This window comes from Lagopus leucura, unplaced genomic scaffold, assembly GCF_019238085.1.
Source record: "Lagopus leucura isolate 7727_CA_CO unplaced genomic scaffold, USGS_WTPT01 Super-Scaffold_100001, whole genome shotgun sequence".
Lineage (NCBI taxonomy): Eukaryota > Metazoa > Chordata > Aves > Galliformes > Phasianidae > Lagopus > Lagopus leucura.
Genome location: NW_024962262.1, coordinates 86,634,107 through 86,656,690, shown reverse-complemented (window position 1 = coordinate 86,656,690; position 22,584 = coordinate 86,634,107). Strand labels below are relative to the sequence as shown.

General features: G+C 45.1%; 1 protein-coding gene across 2 annotated transcripts; it reads right to left on the bottom strand.

The window, feature by feature from the left end:
* Positions 1 to 1,422: 1,422 nt before the first annotated feature.
* On the bottom strand, positions 1,423 to 20,777 carry GJA5 (gap junction protein alpha 5). 2 transcript variants are annotated; one of them, XM_042867066.1, is made up of 2 exons: positions 20,472 to 20,777; positions 1,423 to 4,289 (listed from the first exon to the last, which is right to left on the bottom strand). In XM_042867066.1, the coding sequence occupies exon 2, from the start codon at positions 4,234 to 4,236 to the stop codon at positions 3,127 to 3,129; it is 1,110 nt and encodes a 369-aa protein (XP_042723000.1). In that variant the 5' UTR covers positions 4,237 to 4,289; positions 20,472 to 20,777; the 3' UTR covers positions 1,423 to 3,126. The 2 variants fall into 2 exon arrangements, with proteins under 2 accessions (XP_042723000.1, XP_042723001.1); XM_042867067.1 differs by lacking the exon at positions 20,472 to 20,777 and adding an exon at positions 14,708 to 14,862.
* Between the last annotated feature and the right edge of the window lie 1,807 nt (positions 20,778 to 22,584).

Sequence of the window (22,584 nt, the reverse complement as noted above, 5' to 3'; positions counted from 1 at the left end):
CCCGTTGTGATATGATAGCTTGTCTGCCCTTGACTATGGATTCTACGAGTTATAAGTTTATAGTCTGTCAGCCAGTGCAAACATCCATCCATCGACTATTCCCTGCTTGTTCTACCTAGAAGAACTAGGAACGCAGTAAGGTAAGAGTGGCACAGAGAGCTTGTTGGCTTTGATGCATGTGTTTATGCAGCAGAGAGCTGGAATGGAATGGTCATGGTCTCAAAGATCATCAAAACCCAATCCATGAATGTGTTTAGATTGTAGAGAAGTAGCATAAAGAAAATCCTTATTCTCATTTTTTTGACTGTGTCTTGCTCTCCAGACACTACCTCTCTTAAGTGCCTGCAACACAGTTTTTCAAGTTTGGACCACCACTTGTCAGCAATATCACTTAACAGCCAAATTATTTGAAGGAAGTGATTTGTGAATATGCTTTCCATGAGCTCCTGGCTTTCTCACTGCATACCTCTTTGGCCAAGGTGGCACCTTAAGAGATGGGCATGCTCAAGTCTGTACAAACGTCAGTAAAAGTTTGTACCAAGACTTAATACTTTCCCCTTGCTGCATTGTGTTGGCAGTGGGTTGGCCCACGTGACATCCTCATATCTGTGCTGAAAATCCCCAAACCGAAACTCTTTTGATCCCTGCAGATTCTAACAGCTGAAGGTCCTTGCTCCAGTGCCCTCATCAAATTCCACTTTCATTCTCTATGCCTCCTTTCAGGCTCCTCGCTGGAGTGCAGTACCTTACTAGTCTCCAGCTTCCCAGCATAAAGAATCCCTGGGGATGGGAGATTGTGTGGAGAAAGGAAGGAAGGGCACTTCCTTTGGGTGGACAGAGATTTGAGGTCAGCAGAAGGGAGCCTGTGAAAGCCAGCAAGTGGGAACAAGGGATGAAGTTCGGATTGGGTATTGCAAGGGGAGGTATGGGCAGGGAGATAGGCTGGAAAACCACATCTTATGAGAGCTGAGTAGTGATGGGAAAACTCTGCAGGGATTGTTAGCCATGGATTCTCACGGTCTCTTAGGACCTTGCGTCTTAAAAAGCCTTTCAAGGCCGTGGACAAGAAATCAGGTGCTCACGGGACCTTTTTCCTGCTGGATTGGCCTTAGATAGCAAGTGGTCTCTGTGTGTAAAAGTGTGCTTGATAGAGGATGGAACCATACCGGACAGCTGCTCTCTAGACAGCTCCTTCTGTTCTTGGTAGTGCAGGGGAGCTGGAGGGTTTTCTGCTAGCTAGTCAATCAATCATTTCCCAATGTTTACTATTTATCCCCCTGGCCAAGCTGTCCCTTCATCCTTGCCACTCTGGGCAATGGGAATTTGGGTGATCTCTGAGCAGCAGAGGCTGGCAGGCAGCCTGATAGATGCTAGCAGCTCATTCTCCAGCCATGTGAAAGGCAGAACACCAACAAGAAGAGATGGAGTTAGAACTTTATTAGGAGAAACCTAGGCACAATTGACTAAAATCACATGTTAAGAAGAACACACAAGTCTTTCCAAGATTAAAAAATACATGTTTATAAGACACCTTACCAACAAAAAACATGGTTTTGCCCTTTCTGTATATGGGTACGTATGCACATGTACAGGGTACTGAACTATGCAGGAGCAAGGTTCACAAACCTGTAGCAGCTCCTGGGAGAGGGAATGGCTCAGTCCCTGACGATCTGGTCCCAGGCCATTCGCTCACACAGTCCAACACTGGGAAGCTGCAGCCCATGTCTGAAAGGGCAGTGCAGGGTAAACAACAGGCAGCAGCGTGGCTTTGGTTGGTCTCAGTATGTCAGCTCTGCAGTGAGAAAACATGTCCAGGGTGGAAGCTGCCTGCAGACCTCACCCACCAGGCTCACTGCGCAGTGTTGGGCTTCAGTGGCTGCTCTGGGAGGTTACAGTGGTGAAAAGAGGTGGTCTGTGGGTGTTTCTTGTATGCACTAGCAGTACAGATGAAGATGACCTGTTTGCAGAACAGAGATTTGCTGAGAGGACAAATATCACTGCTTGCAGTGGCTGACAGGTTTGAGAGAGCAGCCAGGAGCTCAGTGATGTGCAGGACCTGGGCAGGACTCTTGCTCCTTGCAAAATCTGCTGAAGTATTTTGGTAGGGTGGTGGCAAGAAAATACAGGCTGTGCCTGTTCTGCAGATAAACAGAAGATGTTTTTCTCCCAGGTCGGCAGCTGGTAGCACCCTTTCGGCAGCATTCAGGTTGCTTGGAAGATGAGTTTAAAAGGTGGAAAAATCACTTTGTTTCCATGTGATAATTCCTCTCTCTTAAGCAGTTGGATATCTGTTCTCACAGGACAATCTCTATTTCTGTTAGTGGGTGTCTTGCTTATAATTGATGACAAGTATGTTGGGAACATTCCCTAGTCTTCATCAACCAGTCATCTGAGCGATATCCCAGGGCCATGAGGCCAGCTGCTCTGCTGACTTAGGAATGAGGAAGGGATTCCAAAGTTAGACATGAGGCAGCTGTGCTTGGGGGACCGTGGGCATCCGTATCCACGGGGAAGAGTTTAATGCACAGTGTCAAAAATTCAAGTAGGATTTATTGAATAAGTAAACTGGATTAAAATATCTGGACTTAAGTGGAGAAGGGGAGGGGGTTAAAAAGAGAAAGAGTAAAGAAAAAGAGGAAGTCTTTCTGAAAGTGTGTTTCTGATCCCTGCAGGTGAGAGGAACTATAGCTCAGTGTAACTGCCCACCTGTTTTAGCCCATGTTGAACAGACATCAAAGAAGATACAAGAGGGTTGAGGTCCAGTCAATCTGCTGAACAGAGTGTTGCAGTGACGATTGCCTCACATTTGAAGCATCCAGGCAGCCTCAGGAGTGTGCCAGTCTGTGGCTGAGGTCGGTGAGCCCCCAGTCCCATTGAGTCCCACAGGCTGAGAACTTCACATCTGGAGACTGGTGCCTCTCTTCAACCTCCAGGTATGCGTTGTCCAGGGGCTGCCCCTGCCTTAAGCCGGGGAAGTGCTGTCTGAATTACAACAATGACGTTCGCTGAAAAGGAACAGGAGGACATTGAAATGGAGAGAGGTTTGTGGCAAGAGTCTGCAGTTTACTTTGCAGAAGTTTTCCTAAGTGCCGGGAGACCACTCCTCCTCCCTTCTGGGGAGACAGGTCACACAGACAAATCGTCTGACCTCGCCTTGCTGCTGGCACGGCTGGCCTTGCTGAAGCGGCGTTTCTCATTGAAGTAGCTCTCAGGAAGGGCAGGTGCCGCACATTCATTGGCAACCTCTGGGCTTTCCATGTAGCTGGACTTCATGAAGGGCCCTTCCCCAGCAGCATCCTCCTGGCTGTGGACCCTCTCAGTGGCGAAGTTGGCTGTATTCTGCTGGGAGGCCATCTTGTTGCTGAAGGGGCTGATGAACTTCCCATTGGGACTTGCCAAACACTGATTAAAATCTGGTGGGGGAGTGTACATCTGGGCCCTTTCTACCTGTGGGGCAGACTCCAGCTTTCGAGGAGCTGTGCTAGGGCTGGGCTTGTAGGCACGGGAGCACCTCTCTTTGGCTTTTTTCCAGCCCAAGTGGTATAACTCAGCCAGGCTGAGGAACAGGGAGAGCACGGCCACAGCGAGCATGAAGATGATGAACACATTCTTCTCTGTGGGACGGGAAACGTAGCAGTTGACAGGGTGGGGGCAAGGTGCCCGCTGGCAGATATACAGGGTCTCCAGGAAGATCCCATACAAGATGTATTGTCCCACAATGAAGGCAACTTCCATGGCAGTGCGAATCAAAATACTGTAAACGTAGGTGTTCAGCAGACTGCCTCTGAGTATAATTTTGCCTCCTGATTCATCCCAGCAAGACAACTCAGTCTTCTCTGCCACGGGGCACTTCTGCTGATAGTACGTGTCACCATTGTTTTTCATCTCCTGGGCCTCTCTTTCTGCCTCCTTCATCTTCCTCTTCTCCTCCATCCGCACCGTGTGCATCGCATGGCCCATATACACCAGGGATGGGGTGGACACAAAGATGATCTGAAGGACCCAAAAGCGGACGTGGGAAATGGGGAAGGCCTTGTCGTAGCAGACGTTCTCGCAGCCAGGCTGCTGGGTGTCACACATGAAATCGGACTGCTCATCCCCCCAAGAGGACTCAGCTGCTGTACCAAGTACCAGCATCCGGAAGATGAACAGCACAGTCAACCAGACCTTCCCCACCACTGTGGAGTGCTTGTGGACCTCCTCAAGGAACTCTCCCAGGAAACTCCAGTCTCCCATTTTTGCTCACCAGGAGTGGGTAGAAGTCCTGAAGGCAGAATTGGAGACAGCCTCTGAGGGAGAAAATAGAAGAGAGTGATTCTAAGGTTAGCAAATGTCCAGCTAGGGATGCATGGAGTAAATTGATTTATCTTGTATCAAAAGAAATGTTTTTATTTGACCTGATGTGATGAACAAAGTGTTTATGTTGGCTGTAGACTTTGTTTCACATTCACTGAAGACAATGTGTGTTGGCTGGGTTGTTTTTTTTTTTAAATTCAGTTACTGAAACAGAAAGGGACTTTCTTAGCGTGATCCATCTGCAATCTGTAAATGAGCTACTAAAATTTTGAGGGTGAGCCAGATTTTTTCTTGTTTCAGAAAGTCCTTTCACCACAGACTGCATACTGTGTCCCCTGTGGATTGTGTAGTTAAAGCAGTATTCATCCGTCTGCAAACAGTACTCTGGAGAATCCCTAAATGGATTGATCCTCTGGGATATAAGACTTGAGCATACAGCTTGGTCTCAGCACTGCTTGGGCTCATTCATGTGTCACTTTTACATAATATCTGCACTGACACTTGGAACGTGAAGGCCTCGCAGATCTGGGCTTCGTTTCTGAGCTTGGTGTCACTACTGAAAGAAACGCATAGAAAGTCTTCCTGTTGCCCACCTGCCTTTTGCCCATAGGTTTTGCTTTGGTTTGTCTTGGCAGTATGACTAGTTTCGACTGTTTCATTACAAGTTTGAACTGTTTTGGGATGTGTAGAGACTTCGGATTGCTGTGATAGTGTTGTTATCCTATCCTGCAGCCACACTGCCATACCTGCCCAGGAGGGGATCTGCTGCCTAGTCATAATGGTGGATCTCGTTCCTTCTCCTTAAGCCCTGAGACAGCGTTCACTATTCAAGTTATATAGACAAAGAAAAAAAAGTCTTCCTGTATTGCTTCCCAGCAGACCAGCTGTTCCTGGGAACTAGGATTTAGAATGTGGTTGCTGAGAGGAGGAAAGGTTAGTTGGGCTGGTAGTATGATGGCAGAGTCAGGATGGAGGAGAGCCTACTTCAGTTTTGTTTCTGACTCTGGCAGATTGTTTCTGGCCAAGTGACTTAACTGCCTGGATAAAAGGAGAATGATAGGTTTAATCTGTCTTTTGTGGGGCTCTTATGTAATAATTTGGTCCAGTTAGGCTGACCATATGTATCTTCCGAGGGCACCGAGAAGCTTTTCGTTGTGCATGATTAGGGGCAAGGCTCTAAACAGTGGGCAGAATTACCTTGAAGATAATGCTCTCCCACAGTTCCTCTTTTTGAAAATAAGAGGAACTTATTTCATGTTTTGAATTAAATAGAAAAAGCTTTTTAATTAATATATGCGAACATATATATGCGAATAGTCATGGTAATGAAATACTAAAAACTAGACAAGGTAAACCTCAAAGTTATAGGGACCAAAAGAGTTAATGCTCCTTTGTTTTCCCTTTTCTCATATTTGAGAACCAGTTATTTTTGCCATGCAAAGGCTGTGGAGAGTAGACACTTAAATGCTGAAAATTTACTGCAGTAATATTGTGTAGATTTCCTGTGAGCAAAAGCTGGAGAGGATGGAGATATGATTGCTGAGAGAATGATACCCCTCCTCCAGCTATGTAACTGGTATAATTTAATGTAGCAATGCACACCATGATTTACACCATTACATGTCTGTGCACAGCGTCAGTCTGCAAGAATGGATGGGACGAAGATCAAAAGCTGAATCCTTAACCTGCTGATGCTACTGAGGACTGCCCTGAGGATTTCCCAGCTAAGGAGATGGGAGAGGATCTCCTGCTGCCCCTCTGCCTGTTGGAAGCTGTGGGAGGAGGGAGAAAGTAGGGGCATATAGAGAAGCCAAGGATGGGCTGTGGCTCTTTGCTGGCAGACATACCGCAGTCATATGAATGTAGATCCTGGAGACTTCTGGGGTGTGCTGAAGCTGTTTCATCTGCTGCCAGTCAAGAACCAGAGGAGCAGCAACACAGAAAATCATTGTATCTTGCTAACTCTCTCCCTGCTGGCACTGGTAAACTGAAAAATCTGAGGGCCTGTCTTCTGAGATGACTTTGCACCAAATGACTTTGGTACAGTTACTGCATTGGGGAAATTATCGTATGGCTTTGTTCTGTTAGCCCCATGGAATTCAATACAGACAGATAAATCAGGGATGGGAGATATTTACAGAGAGTTGCATTGAATCCCAGGATTTTTTTTTTCTTTTTTTTTTTTTCAGATTGATGACAAGGCATCCCCTATTGAAGGCTTCTACACCTAGACACTGGCAGATATTAAAATCAATGTGTACAGAACATGAACTTGGCAAACACGAGAGCAAGAGGAATCCAGAGATTAAAAATGACACTGGACATGTGAGTGACAGTCAACTGTTTGCGCAATATGTTTCAAAAGGAGGTCAATCTAGATGACCAATGTTGGCAGCTATGAGGCTTGGACTGGGCAGTAGGACCATTCCTTCTGTCCTTCCCTTCTGCCTGCTCCCCTGCAGGGTGCAGGGGCTGCCCAAAGAGCAGAATGCCTCCTGTTGTTCCTGCTGCAGCCCCAGAGAGCCAGGGGGCTGCTACAAGGGGATAGGTGGACAGGAAGGAATGAGTGTTGGATACCAAGAGAAAGTGATTCCTTCTTAGTGTGGTGCTTTTGGCTTAGCAGTTTTTAGGTATTAGTGAGCTATTCTTGTGGTGCCAGTCAAAGAACCTCTGACAACAACAGACGAAAGCATCTAGTTCTGTGCTGCCAGCAAGCAAAGAATTATTGTCACCTCCTGACAGCCTTACCAGGCTATGCAGGACAGACTCTGACCTAGCCATTTTCCTCAGGGCTTTACTATTCTTGGGAATTTTCCATATAGTTCCCTCTCCTCATTCCCAGACTTTTATCCCCTCATGCTTCGACCTCTCAGCATGTGAGCATCTGTAGATTTTATATTCCTACTTTGGACTTAATTGGTCAAATCTCATCTCTCTCTGGTGTGACTCAGTGAAAAATACCTTTGGGTATCTCTGTGAGGTCTCAGCACCTGATAGCAGAGGCTGCCTGACAGCAGTCATGCATATTCATGCAGTGTCTTGGGCTGTGCCACCGTGCTGTCGTGCACTTGGCTGGCAGCTTTCTGCTGGATCAACAAAGGAGTTGTGTGCAGCCGGGAGATCTTGGCAGCACCAAACGTGTATGTGACAAAGACCAGCATAGCCCAGCATAAACCCAGCGATGTGGCTGTCCTGCCTTAATCATCACCTGGAATGCAATTAAAGCTGGGAAAAAAATAACAAGTATCAAAACTGCAGACCAAGCATGGCATCCACCCAGCTCTGAGCCTTGTGACTGCCAAATTCCAAGATAAAAATACCCCAGCAGGACGGCACCTGCTACTGTGCCAGGCTGGCTTGCCACCAAACTATGGCTCTCCACTATCCTTTCCTTGTGTTACCTTCCTCTGTGAGAGGAGAAGTGTTCGTAGCTCTCAGGGCAGTTTTCCCTCTCGTGTTCCTGATGCCACGTGCTGTGAATGGCAGGCAGGCATTTTGCATCTCTGCTTCTTGCTCTGGCAAGTGAGCTGGGCTGGGCAGACTGAATGGAGCTGTGGAGAACTGCTAAGAAGGCTGTACCAAAGAGGCAAGAAGGGTATTCCTGCGCAGCGTTCTTCTTTATAAGAGTCTGATTCCCCAGGAGTTGTTAGGAATCCACTGTTTCCCCCTCTTTAGAAGACAGGCGAGACTATCAGCAGTGATATAAATAGCTGGGCTCAACACTTCACACTAACTTTTCCCACAAGGAAGGTGGCAGGAGGTCGACATCTCTGCGGGCTGTTTCTAAAATAAAGTGGAGAGCCTGATTATAGTACCATTCTGCTCTCCCTCTCTCAGCCCACCTCTTTCCCTTGGCAAATCCCAGGCAGGCTCAGAGAGGCTGTATAGAAAAGGGCTCCTTTGTGTGAGGGAGGTATGATTCCCAGAAAGGTGAGAAAGTAATGGATTCAAAGTCAGTGCATTTTGTTCAAGGCCGTGCAGCAGGTCCCCCACACTGAGCTAATGAAAGCCTCAGTCCTGTTTAGTGGAGCATCCCGGCCAGCTGTGGCAAGGCCAATGCCTAGGAGTTGCTTGTGGCCTGCCTTCCTCCAGCTGTGCCACTTCCTATCAGGTCCAGGCAATCTGTGGCACAGCAGATAGCTACTGTAGAGGCACGTGGCAGAGGTCTTTTCCCCTGCATTAATAACTGTCAGGTTGCAGCCAGACCTGAGCGCTCCCAGCACTGTAAATTTGGCTGTTCACACCTGTAGACACTTAGAAAGAGGCTTCCAGCTCTACGCTGCCAGGTAGTTAACCCAGATTTGCTTTACAGCTGTACATTTCAGTTAGCAATCTCCAGTCCTCCATTAGCAGCAGTATAGTCTCTCAGCATCCCACTTAGGTGCAGAAATGCTCAAACTACTTGTTCAAGGTCACTGTGTCACTGGAAGCATGGGGATACGGGCTGTGACTTGCAAACCTATGGCCTTTTTTTCTGTATAGCTCTGCTTCTTAGACTTTTTGATAGTGACACAGCACTGCTTCTACAGCACTAGGACATGTGCTTCTGCAGACCAAAGCCACAGGGCAAGTTGATGCCTTTCTTGCTTGTATCTCGAGACAATACTTTCTTGAACACTAGGTTAGTTGGGGCCCTGGACAGCGTAATCTACTGGAGAGCAACTCTGCCCCCAGCAGGGGGGTTGGAACTAGATGATGTTTGAAGTTCCTCCCAACCCAAGCCATTCTATCATTCTGCAATCTGAAATAAATTCCCATCATGCTACTCTTCTGTAGCAGGGACACTTGGCAGAACCAGAGTTGTGGTTTTCCAAGAAGTGACCATCTTGTTATTGCAGCAGAGCCCACAGCCCTGGGTCAGCGTCCCAAAGGAAGCTGACTTTTCAGTGTACAAATACAGTGCTCCTTTGTTGTCAGGACCTGGTCAGGGAGCCTTCTAGGGGCACATGACTTACAACATTAAAAGATGAATAAATTTAGAAATGCTGTCTCCAGTGTGAGAGCGATGCTTTGAATTCCAGAGGCTTTTTAGAGCCATGGGACATAAACAATGCAACGGGATGTAAATCAATGCAGTGCTGAAGCCCATGTCAGTATGCACCTTTTTGTTCAGTTAGCTGGCATTGGCTTTTTCATATGCATATACAAGAGATGAGCAACGCCACATCAGGTATCATCATCCAAAGCTTACCAAAATTTCTTCTCAGGAAGAATGGTGATGCATTGGCACAGGCTGCCCAGGGAGGTGGTGGTGGAGTCACCGTCCCTGGGAGTGTTCCAGATACACACAGATGTGGCACTTGGGGACATTGTTAGTGGACATGGGGGTGGTGGGTTGGTGATCTGACTAGATGAATTTAGTGATCGTTTCCAACCTTTCTGATTCTGTGATTCTATGAAACCCTATCCCTATGGCTTCATATATATGTACATGTGCTTATGACAAATTTCTGCCTGAAATAGGCCAGTTTTTTAGCCTAAGTGGTTACTCTGATCTATGCATGGATCTGAACTGATATGTTCATGTTTCTTTCTGCTTACAAAAATAAAAGGAAGTCTGACATACTTGCTTGGCTTCCTTTCTAGTTCCTTGGGTTTTGAGTCCTGTCCTGAATAAGCAGCAAGGACAGTGACTTTGACTCCTGTGCTCATATCTCACAGGAGAGGCCCTTTGTTTGCACTCCTGTCCCAACAGACAGCCATCCTGTGCTTCTCATTTCTCTGTTCATCCTGAGTTCGCTGCAGATTCTGGAGGGGTCATGCTGATACCCAGACCATTGCCCAACTTGCAGTTGCAGACAGCTTGTTATTCCAAATGAGGTGTGCCTTCCCCCTCCTCTCCACATGTGGAAAATCTCAGAGTTCACAAAAAAGAGAGTGGGTGAGGAGATAAGGGAGCCGAATGACCTGTCACCTCCTGACGCACATGGGCACAAAGGGAGCTCACTCAACACTTCCAAGTGCATACATCAGGGATGCGTTACACACACAGATGATGGTATTATGTGGAATATTTACATCTGAAGTGATGGTGGAAACTGCAGACTCGCCGTTTGCTGAACTGTAATTGCTTGTCTATACAGGATATGTAATGTTTTTGGTTTTGTTTTCTTTTTCCTGTCTGTAGTCAAATTGTGCTCATATGTAACCTAGGCATTAGAGCCCTCTGCCCTATGCACACACAGGAAACTAAAATCAGAGAAGACCTTAAACTCATCTGGGTCCAGCTGAGGAATGAATTTGTCCCTCTGTGTTTGAATGCCTGCTTGAAATAGTTACGTGATAGTGGCATCCAGGCATATACTTAGCATGCAGGGAGCACCCTCTCATTCTCTTGGGATTCTCTCTGTGCCTTGCAAATGTCGGCCCTTAGCCAAACAAATGTAATAGAACGGGACTTGGGATAAGCTAAATAAAGGTGCAGATATGCTTTTTGCCAGAAAACAAACACAGAATTCTCTCTCTGATGTAAACGCTACAAACAGGCTGATGGATATGATTCCTTATTCCTTAACCAATATGTTGAAGAGCATCCATTTTGGAATTACAGAGCTTGGTGTTCTTGACAGTTTATTTATCTCAGTAGGGAGAAGCTAACCTAGATGTATTTGCAACTGATACTAAATTGGGCAGTGCTGTGTACCAGAGAGGGGACTGCCAAACAAGGCAGAGGGAGCTGTGGGAGGCAGAAACATGTTGACAAATGTGGGGATTGCCGTAGTAAAGAAGTTCCTGAGCTCTGCTGACAGAAACTGTTTATGTGCGTTGCATTGTCCGTGGAGGAGGTTGGTGTAAGGAGACATTGAGGTGATGGTAAGCATCACACTGGACCTGATATAGTGGTAAAAAATCAGTCCTGGTGAGCTTAGGCTGTTTCACAGACTGCACAAGGTACAACTCAGAGCAGTGTTGGAGTAAAACAGACTGTAGAGGTAATGGGAAAAGGAAAGGGCTCATGTTCAGACTTAGCGCATCCCTTCTCTTCCTTCTGCCTACCCCTTCCCTCCTCTGGACCCTTGCCTCAGCTGTTTGGCTCTTTTGATTACTTAACTCTCTATGGTACTCGGGTTGCTAATGCTTTCTGCTTCAGAATGAGGAATTTTCCAGCAGTCGTCTTCTGCCCGCTTAGTATTACCTCATCAAATCACATTTCTTCTTTCTGTCCAAAGAACCATAGGATTCTTTTCACACCCCAGCATCATTGCCGTAGCTTTGCCTCCGAGGATTTTGTTTCTCATTCAGAGCAGAGTATGGCTGTAGCTTGCGAGTGGGTTATTTTATATACTCAGGATATGTGCATATATCTACATATATATATCCCTTTAACAAAAACTAATATTAAATTTTCAAAACCAAGCAGCAGAGAGTAATCAAGTAGTTACTTTTCTAAGTAATCTTAATTCAATCTTTTTGTGCCTGTGCCTCATAGCTATGAGCCTTTAACCACATCCTCACATTGTCACCTCATTCTTTGTACAGGATGCCTGCCTCATTCTGTGCCAGCCTGGCTGGGGCTTTCTTGCACAGCAGCTATTCAGTGTTTTGTTTTCTCCTTATTGTTCAGTGGGTGGCCTGTGCCTCATTTACTGTACATTATTCAAGTCCGATTCAAAAGACAGAATTATTCATTTCATCATGGGTTTTCCTACAACTTTCATCCCAACAGTACCTGATTGCTTCACAGTTATTTCTTTACTTATTTTCATTACTACTTGGAGATATGGAGATGGTATTGTATCAATTTTACAGCGGTCAGAGATTAAGATAAAAAATGTTCATTATGTTCAGAAGCTGGTTGGAGATGTTGCTAGTCTGTTTTTTTTTCCCCCTCCATATTCTCAGACCTTTATATCGTATGTTTGACACAGAGCTCTCTTTGGTTAGCAGTGGAGCAGGAGCATTTATCAGTTCCACCTGTTAGACCACATCTAAAAGGCACCACTGGGGGACCATTTGTGAACAAACCCAGATTGAGTGATTTTCCTCATCATGGCATAGGACACTGGAGTAAATAGCAAGAATAAAACCCAGTCTTCTTGGATAGCTTTATGTGTTTTTAAACTGGAGACAGTTTTTCTCCCATGCCACTATTCTCTCCCTTTTCCACCAGACCTTGGGGCTCTGGAACACCCTGGCTGGACTGCTGTTTCTGTGGTCACTCTGTGTCCAGACAAAGGCATCTGCTGGCTTTTCCACTTCTAAGCGAGAAGAGCTTCATACAGAAATTCTCAACTGATCTCAAGATATGTCCATCATGACAAAGGTAATGAAGAAAGAAGGAAATGTAAGTGTAAAACTCTTAGTTCTTAACATTAAAAAACCACTGAGACTTCTTGGAAAATACACTGAAGAGACTTAAGGGGCACCATCTCTGTGTTTGCTTCGTGCTGCATGGCATGAATGTTTCTTTGTTTCAGGAAAGAGCTGGCCTGTTAGTGCACTGCTTAGAGAGATCTCTCTGTTGCTTATCAATAGCCATAAAATTGATTTATTTTTCTCTTTACGAATTCTTAGCTTGAAGATTGAAGTTTCTCTGGTGCCCCCTGGGAGCTATTTCTAATTTTAAGTCTCTGTCCTCGTGCTTCATACAGAAGCACCCGAGGTGCGGAGCAGTCTCTGAAATCTGCTCCCTAATGACCTGGAATAGAGCTGAATTACTCATTCCTTCAATGCTTTGAGATAAGTCAGAAAACAAGGACAAACGTGCAGAACGAGTGAAATCTGTCTGAAGGTCAAAAAGAGAAGAGAGGCTGAGCGGGAAGTTCTGTATCTTCTGGCAAGATTTAAATTTTTCATGTGGAAATCCAAAATACTAAAGAATTGTGATAATATATTCTGTTGAGTGGAAAAACAAAAACAAATCCCAAATACTTACAGTAGCAGGAATACTTAACATAGTTCCCAAGCAACCAGATTCTGATGAGTATTTTAAACCCTGAACCCTCAGGAATTCTCCTAAACTATTGTTTTGCTCTCAAGGAAGGAGGAAAGAAAGTCAGAAAGAATCTGTTTTCTTCTCAGAGTAGATTTTTAAAAGACTAGCTGATGCAGAAATGTTTGGCTTCTAGCACAAACACAGCAAGGATGTGAGAATTCTGAATAACAGTTTAACCCACTCCTAGCTGCACACAGATACACAGACACATATCCCACGTGTTAAGTTCTTTAGCCTTAAGGAGAGGATCATATAAGCAGCAGGAAAAACTTTTCACGTATATTGCTTCACCGAGATTTTAGCATGGAGAAAGACTTCAACAATTAAGGCTGATTTAGCCAGTTAGTTTTGCTTTTTTTTGTGTGTGTGTGTGTCTAAAGTTTATCTGGAGATGCTATTTACATCATCCTCTGATGGGGTTGTGTAGTACTTCTGGGACAGAGGTATTGCCTCAATTTACTCAACCTGTTAAAACCAGAATGGCAAAAAACTCATTCATTAGATGCTACAAATGATGAGTGGCATGATCCTTTGGGAAATGAAAGGGGTTATCGAAGAAATTGTGCTGGATTAGAGGTGGCAATTATCAGATAACCTTTGCATTCAGTCACTGCTTCTTTCCAGATGGATCTATAAAGGTACTGTATTTTCAAGCTGGGCTGTTTGAAACATGCAGCGGATGTTAAATTATAGAAGTGTAATAGGATAATTATTCAAAATGCAAGGGGAAAAAAGTTTGGGAGGCAAACAAAAAGAGAAATCTGCTAGTGGGAGTGTTTGTCCCCTAGGTCTGTGTGCCTCTTTGCTGAGACTGCTCTCAGCAGTGTTGGGATGGAGAAGAAAAGCATTCCACCCGTGGTGTGTGCTGTATATATGACTGGGGGGCACGAGCAAGACACTTTCCTACACTTGACATGCATTCCCAGAGTCCATGTCACAAACTGGCCAGAATAGAATATTCTCAAGGAAAAGAAGCTGCAACATTTCAAACAATTCTGTGTGCTCTGGAACACAGGCAGCTCAAGCAGACGCTTGATAAAGCACTTATGCCCTGGTAGCTTCTCACAGGTAAGATTTCCCTTCATCACGCTCCCATAAGCAGCCTCACCGTGTGCTGAAACAGTATCTAGGATAAACTGCAGTTTGCACATTACAGTGTCTGAGGGTACCTGGAGCTTTTATCCTGCCTTCCTGTACACTGAAATCTGCTGGGATCCACATTCACTGTAAGGAGCTCTTCTGTGAGTGCCTGTGGCAAAAGCAGCATAAGTTTTTAAATGCTCCAAGCCCACCTTGTTACTAGGGAATGTTTTGGAGAGAAATGGGAAGAAAATGCAGAATTTTGAAGTTATTTTTGGCTGTCCTTTTCTGCCTCACCAAGTTCATCTCTCCCCTCTTGCTATTTTACCCTGTAGTCTAACAGCCTGCTCTCCCTATTGATGCTTCTTCAGTTATTTACCCCTCATGATTACTTACCTGATTTCCAGTGTCTTTTCTTCTGCCTCCTTTCCTTGCTTTAGCACTTTTCCTTCCTGTAATTGAGTTGAATCCTTCGTTCTTCTCAGTCGCTTGGTTTTATTCCTTTGGTATGGTTCTCTCTCTCTCTTCCCCTCTTTTTTCTCCACCCCCTTTCCATGTCACTTTCTGTCTTCCCCACCACCTCTCTGCCTTTCCCCTTCTTTCTTCGCCTACTTTTCTTGCCTCTCCCACAACCTCCAACTTAATCTTTCTATTTTCAAACCTAGTTTCCTGTTGTTTTTCCTTTAAAGACCAAGGGTTTTATTCCTCCCTCTCCATTCTCAGCCTCTCCCTGTGCCACCCTCCCCATACTGACTGGATGCACTCACTGCTGCACTCCCTGTCCCTTCCAGTTGCTGCTGCCACTGCTCCTTACACCTCCTCCCCCAGATAACACGCCATGGTCTAAGTCTTCCTTAAATAAAAAGAGACGAGGTTGCCCCACAGCTACCCCAGCTAGAGCCTGAGAAGGCTCTTCTGTGCAGGACATCAATGAAGGATTTTTATTTTTTTTTTGACTCATTCAGGATTAAGCAAAGCAGAATTTATGAGGAGTGGGGTCCTGCACCTTTCCAAGTAAGGAGCTGGAGCATAGCTGCTGCCTTGTCCCACAGGGCACTTAGTGCTTCCCAGGAAGGTGTCCCAAGTCCCCTTACAGATGCGTACAGATCAACCTGCCTGTCAGGTGCGGTGGTTTTTGACAACCTCCCACATTCCTGTACACACACACACACACTCTGACGCATGAGCATTTGGGCCTTCCTTAGAAATGCTTTTGGCACACTGAGGTCTTACATTTTATGTACATGTCAAATTGAGCTTCTGAATCCTGTACATTGGGCCAAGAGATGAGGGTGAATTAGAAATACCTTTTGGGTTTGATAAAGGCTGATCTGAAAGAATCAGTGTCAGGAGAATGTGATTTGCTTAGAAGGCTTTTGCTACACGTAGGCTTTGGCTGGTGTTCCTCTAGCAGCCCTTCCTGAGCTAGGTATCTCTCATCCACACCATAACTCCCCAGTTGTCTCTGTACAGCAGATACTGTAGATCATGAAGCAAAGGTAGCTCTGAGAGTAAGCCACAGGACTGACAACTCTTGTAATCTAATCACTGTTCTCCTGCTAGTTTAGTACCCCTTAATTCAGAAGATTGGAGGCCAGGCTATGCAGGGATAGAGCTGTGCAGAAGTTACTCTGGATTTATGCTCTACATGGGCACTTTCACCCTGAAGCTAGAAATGCACCTCCTTTTCAGAAGGGCAAATCTCCCTCCTGCTATATCCTCACTGATGACTATTGCAGGACGTGCAGTATGTTTCCATAACAGTTCAGTAAACTGATAATGAGAAACCAATAATTGTTTGCCACTGCATTTCTAACTTTATTGAAGGGTCTCCTGTAACTTCAAAGAAAATAAGAATACTTCTGGAGTTCATTTTCTCTCTCCTGCATAACAGTATTATGCCTGTGATTATCCCATTGATTTTATGCCAGTGAAATTGTCAGACATTTCATCATAGAAATGTCCAAAACAGGTATTAGTAATACAGCTCTACTTGTAGGTGGCTTTGGGCTTGTCAGGTATTTCTCACATGCAGTTCCTGTGAGCAAGCTGTCTGAAATGCAGCATATGCTCCCTTCCATGGTGAACCTTTGTTGTGCACTCAGGATAGTCAGATCTGATTTTTCTTCATCATTCCTTTGTATTTCTTACCTGAGCATTGTTCCAGTGTGGAATGCTGTTTCCCCTACAATCAAACAGTTATGCTGTAGTTCTGTTGATGAATACAGGGAGAAGGTCTCTGTCAAATACACACATTGTGCACATGAAGTGACTGCTACAAGCTCTTCTTTTTTCTTTTCTCTCCTTTTTTTTTTTTTGATGATGGTGGGATCTGTTTGAATTTTGATGCACAGAAGGGAAATGAAGGCCATGTAGGATACAAAAGACAGGAGAGTGGAGGTGTTGTATGGATGCCTCTGCCAGACCCTCAGTGTGCCCTTCCTCTTCTATTTCCACCTCTTTTCAGGAAAACACAGGCAGCTTCTCCAGCTCCATCGGTGAGCTGGGAAGAAGGATTTTCCTCCCTCCCCCAAGCAACTGCAATGCAAAACTGTTATGGCTTGAATGAGGAGATCAAGTGGAAGAGAATATTCCCCTAGATAGTGAGAATGAGTTGAACAGGTGACAGTTGCCTTGTGCAGCTTGCGAATCTCAGCAGTTTGTAGTGCTGTAGAACACATTTTGCAGGAAAGGGAAATATAGGAGGTAAGGGAAAAACAGAACAACATGTGCCATCTTTTGATCAAAGGTAAACAGCTTTCTGGGGGTAAGATTTCTGATCTTCTTGGTAAAAGAAACATAGCAGACTGTATCTACCCAGTCTTTAGTGAGGCACAAGATATGCTGTGCCAGAAAAAAACGAATGCAAAAGATTCAGCTGAAGAAGGCAGGGGTTACTAGAGAAATCCTCAAGTGAGTCAGAGACTGATGGGATTGAGACACCAGTTCCCTAACAGTCTGAAGGATGTTACCTGAGAGGCTGATCAAAGGTGGTATTTAGGACTGATCTTTCGAACTGTTTGTGTTAATTACCTTGGCACCAAAAGTAGAAATGCTACTGAAATCTGCTGATGCAGGAAAGCTGGGAGGTATTGTCGGGGCAAAGGTGGATTCCTGCACCAGGAGAACTGAAGGCTCTTTACGACTGGAGTGACTGAGGTGAGGTTTAAATTGGAAAATACAAAGTCACACACACTCCAGGACCTTGCTGCTGAGAGATTAAGGAAAATCAGCATTTGAAGTTCCTAGCTGGCATGACAGAGAAGGGGAAAGTCCTGGGTGAAGGTCGCCAGGGGAGGAACCAGTGACGGGATGTGCAGGTGAAAATGGCAAGTGAGCTCCCAGGACACAGCATTATTTCCACTTGCAGCAGTTAAGATTAATGTCATCCAAGAGGATGTGAGACCCCCCACCAGAGCAGTGTGTGCAGTGCTTGCCCATGTTCAAGAAAGACTTTCAGCTTGGAACAGGTGCAAAGAAATGCATCAGGGTGATCAGAGGAACGGAAAAGTGTCTCTCAGCCAACAGTGTGTTTACTTATCAGTCACAGAAGTGACTGCAAACAGATATTTGAGCTGATTTGAAAATAGATGAGATACAAGTACAAGCTTTACTACATTCATTATTTTGCACCGAACTTCATACTACTGCAGCTACCTGAAGTAATTAAAACACAGCATGACGTGCCTGCAGGGCAAATACTACAAGGGAGCTTAGTTACATAGTCTGGCAGAACAAACGTTAAGAGAGGAGAGATTTGCTGCCTATAAATACTTCTCAGAGATGGGGGTTGGGCGAGTAAGTGCTGGGGAGAGAGCTACATACACTAAAGGACAATGTGGCATAAGAATAAATAGATATAAATTGGCCATGAATGAATTTAGGTTGGAAATCAGAAGGTTTCTAAGCAACAGGGCAGAGAAGGAGGTGCTGGAACAGCATTCTAGTAACAGAAGTGAGGGTGGAAACCTAATGAGATTTAGGATAGAGCTTAGTAAGTTTAGAAAAGGCCATTTGTTTTGTACTTGCCTGTTACTCAAAGGGATTGAAGCTGATAAGCCAAGAGGTCCCTTTTTCATTCTATTTCCCACACTTCCCTTATTGCCTTATCAGAGCTGCTCCTTTTCATGCAGAAGCCAGGTAAATCCTGCACAGAGTTTCAGCGTGATGAGTTTTTCAGCATTGATCCCATGGCTATTTAATGGAGTATTCATTCAGTGTCAGGGATTTAAACAAACAACCAGAGCAAGCCGATACAATGCAGAGAGAAGGTCTGCAAACATGCAGTAATATAGATGAGAGCTCAGATAGAAAACAGCTTCTTCACATAAAGCAGATGCTCTTGCAGCATCTGGCTTTGCTGGGAAGCTGTTTCAAATGTGGGTAAATGTTCTCCTGAGATTTGAGAACTTCAAGAGACTGCCTGAAAGTAAAATATCTTGTTCTGTCCTGCTGTTACGGAGCACTTTGTGCCTGGGGAAATATCAGATTTACTGCCCTGGGAAATTTCGGACACCTCTCTGTCACCACCAATGGTTGAGAGAGAAAATTCTTGTAGGTATGTTATCTCCCATGCCTGGCCAGCATTGCAGTTACTCTGCTTCTTTATATTGTCACATGCTGGACGGACACAGCTAAGTACCCTCTCTCAAGTGCCTGTGGATGCCACCTTCCTGGTGAAGCTTTTTATCCAAAATCCCCTGGCATGGGTATGATTGAAAGAGAAGGAGAGAGAAGGAAGTTCTCGGTTATCGATTAGACCTCTGGAGACATCTTGAAGGCATCTTCCAGCAAAAGGCAAATTCCCAAAGATGGGCCTGCCCCAAGGGAGCAGAAGCAGCATGTAATGATAGGTCTCCAAATGACAGGGGATAGTTTTATAGTCGCTATTCCTCCCTTAGTAAAAAAAATCCCCATTTATGTTATTATATATGGACGTTTTCCCCTCGATTTCTTTCCAGCCTGTATTGGGCTCGTGCGGCAAGCTTTTTGTAGTGAAGAGGCTGCAGAGGTGGCCTCTGTGAGCACAGCACAGTGCTGCCCCACATCAGAGCAAAGCAGCTCCAGCTGCTCCAACAGAGACACGCTGCTGCCAGAGCTGAGCCGTGAGCGATGCTGGGTGTGCTCTGGGGAGAGAGGAGTTAAGGAAGGGAAAATCTGCTGTGCAACAGCAGCTGGGAAACAGGGGTGAGAGATGTGAGAGGAACAGCCCTGCAGGCAACTAAGTCAGTGCAGGAGGAGGGTAGGAAGTACTCCAGGTGCACAGCAGCAGTTCCCTACATCCCAGGGGAGGTCCATGGTGGAGCAGGAGGTCTGGGGAAGCATGAGTGGTGACCACGGAGGAAAAGCAGAGATGAAGGACTATGAACTGACTGCAGCCCCTATTCCCCTATACTGCTCACAAGGAGGAAGTAGACAAGGGTGAATGGGGTCGAAGTGTGATTACAGTTTGCTATTATCTTCTCACTACTCTAGTTTATTATTATTAAGCAATAAATTATATTAATCTCCCTACACTCAGTCTGTTTTGCCCATGATGGCAACTAATGTGCAGTCCCCTTTTTCATTGTATTTTCTTCTGTTTATCTTTTGAGGAAGGGGAAGGAGAGAGAAGTTTGGTGGAGTTGAGCTGCCCATCATCATGAAACCACCACACAGCTCAGAGTACCAGAATGAGAAAAGAGGAAACAAGAACCAACAAGGTGTGAAATGTCACTGTGTGCCAGCATCACCTGCCAATAACACTTTCAGCAGGAAAAATTGGAAAAAGACTTCATCTCCCTGAGTAGAAATGACCATTTATCCCAAAGTAAATGCTTACTTGTCCTCTTTGTGTTACTGGAAATCAAACACTGTTTCCATCTCCTAACTCTGCAGCATATCTCCTAGTTGAGAAGTGCTTTGCAAATAATAATGCAATAATAAACACTCTCCTTGCTCTACAGGTGGAGGAACCAAACCATGGGGATCCTGAAAGATTTGTCCAAGGAATGAACAAGCCATTTTCAAGCAAGAAATCCTCACCTACCCAGCCACCAGACATTCACCTTGTCTTGTAAATTTCCACCTAGATGAACTGCTGCTTCACACAAGTACATACGTGCATATGTCCATAAATATGTTTCACAAAGTGAGAAGAAAAGAAAGAACAGAGAGTTACCTCTTTTTGCAGAGCCTGCACAGGTGGAGGGAGGAGCAGGTGGCTGACTGAAGTGTTTGCTTCAGCACAGCCCCTCTATCTCACTGGAGCCCACCTCTCTGTCCCCGCTTGGCTCCCAGAAGAGATCCGTGTCTGACGGAGGACACTTTGGGCAGGTGAGCACACCCCAGTCAACTCCGTGGAACTCAGCCTCCTGCTGTGGTCTGACACAGGCTTACTGGCCAGATATTCCCTCCAGCCTGAAAGACCAATGCTGGAGGAGACTGGCTCCCGAGCTGTTCCTGACATGCACTGGCAGCTGTCTGCCTGTCGTTCTTTTAAAGAGTCTTCGTGGATCAGGATAAAAATGTGATCTTACGCAGGCGGCATTGTAAGCACAACTTGGCTCAAGTTCAGCTCTTCCTCTGGCTCCCAGCTACTCTATTTTTAATGAAGGAATTTGAGGCTATCAGAAAGGAAGTCAAATTGTTTTAGGAAAACAATAGAAAAGCAACTTAAAGTTTATTAGCTTCCTGCCCAGGGCCTGGGACCAACTTGTCAAACTTATTAGAGTGATGGCAGAGCTATTTGTTTAAAAGGGCCAGCAACAAGACTCACAATTTCATTCCTGTTTAGACCTTGGTGAAAACAAAGGAAAGCCATAAAATAATATCTGAAGGGAGCAGATGGCTAACTGGTAAGTGGTGCAAGCGAGGCTGGCCTCTGGGCCATTCATGGTGTTGACCAGTGCAGTGGCTTTAGTTGGATTTTGTTATCAGGTGAGTGCTTAGGCCTGCATTCACATTTCAGCCCCATCACCCCAAGTTCCTTGTTGTGGTCCAGTTTTCAAATCAAAATCTCTCACCTAAGGTTATTGATATGGCAGGAAAGGATCTTCAGTTAGAGCTACCAAAAAGAGCAAAACAATAGAAGGTCTATAAAAGAGCCAGGAATAGAACCCAGGTGTCTTTGATCATGTTGGACTTGCTCAGCCCCCCAACTATAAGAATATTTATATCCTTCAGAAGCAGCTGCAGTCTGCTTCTCTGTTTAGCTGCTCCAAAGTAGCAGCGCCATTAAGTCATTGAACACATGCAGGCACGTGGCTACAGAGAAGAATAGACAACCAAACTATTAGACTTGCAAGCCAAAAATGTCCATGCTGTCTGACCCTTTTTAAGGAGTTTCATTATTGGCAAAGAAACGAGAATAGAATGAATTACTGAGAAGCACTTACAAGCTCTTCTTAATGAAAAACCATACACCCCTTTTTCAGGGGGCTCTGCGCTGATTGAGATTTTAGCCTGCTTCCCAGAGTCATATAGGAAGAACTCACCTTTCCTTTCAGTGCTGCAGCAGTAGTCTCTAGAAAGTCACACGCTGAGAGGCACTGAGCACACAGAGCTATGCATGCAAGCTTTGAACAACTCAGTAATTGCTTTTCAGATGAAAGGAAGAAGATCCCACCTCAAAAATTCTCTTCCTACTCCTCCTCATTAGCTTAAATAAGACTGGGAATGCGCAACTACAGTGATCTCTGGGGCCTGGGGCAATAGTGCATCTTGCATTGGCAAATGGTAGAAGATTTGGTTTATGTTTTCTTTTAATTTAGCCAGGTTAGATGCTTATTTGAAGGTCAAAGAGAGTGCATCATCTCTGGAAAGGCCTAGAAAGCTGCATCTTAAACTTAGTCATTTTAATGTAAATACAACTGCCTTGCATTTGCATTCAATTTATACTTATCTTGCTTGTAAGGTATTCTTACAGCCTTCAGAAAGTTTCTCTAATTCCTGTCCCTTAGAGATACTTCCTTAGTAAACAAAGCAGCCGAAAATGCTTAGAAAATGCTGTATCCTAGTTTATTTCAGTCCATAGACATTTTCTTGTTTTTCAGTACATTCTTGAGTTGCACTGACTTAAGCAAGACTTTATAGCCTTAATAGCAAAAGTCGACCGCCCTGCAATGCTAACCAGGCCAGCTTTGCTGGGGGAATTCTGAGCAAACATCAGCTAGCCAATATACTTCTCAATTGCCTCTGTTGTAAGGGATGCCACATGTAACTCATGTGATGGTGGTCTGACAAAGGGAAATATTTCATTTGCACTTATTTGGAATCTGTGTCATCTGAACTGG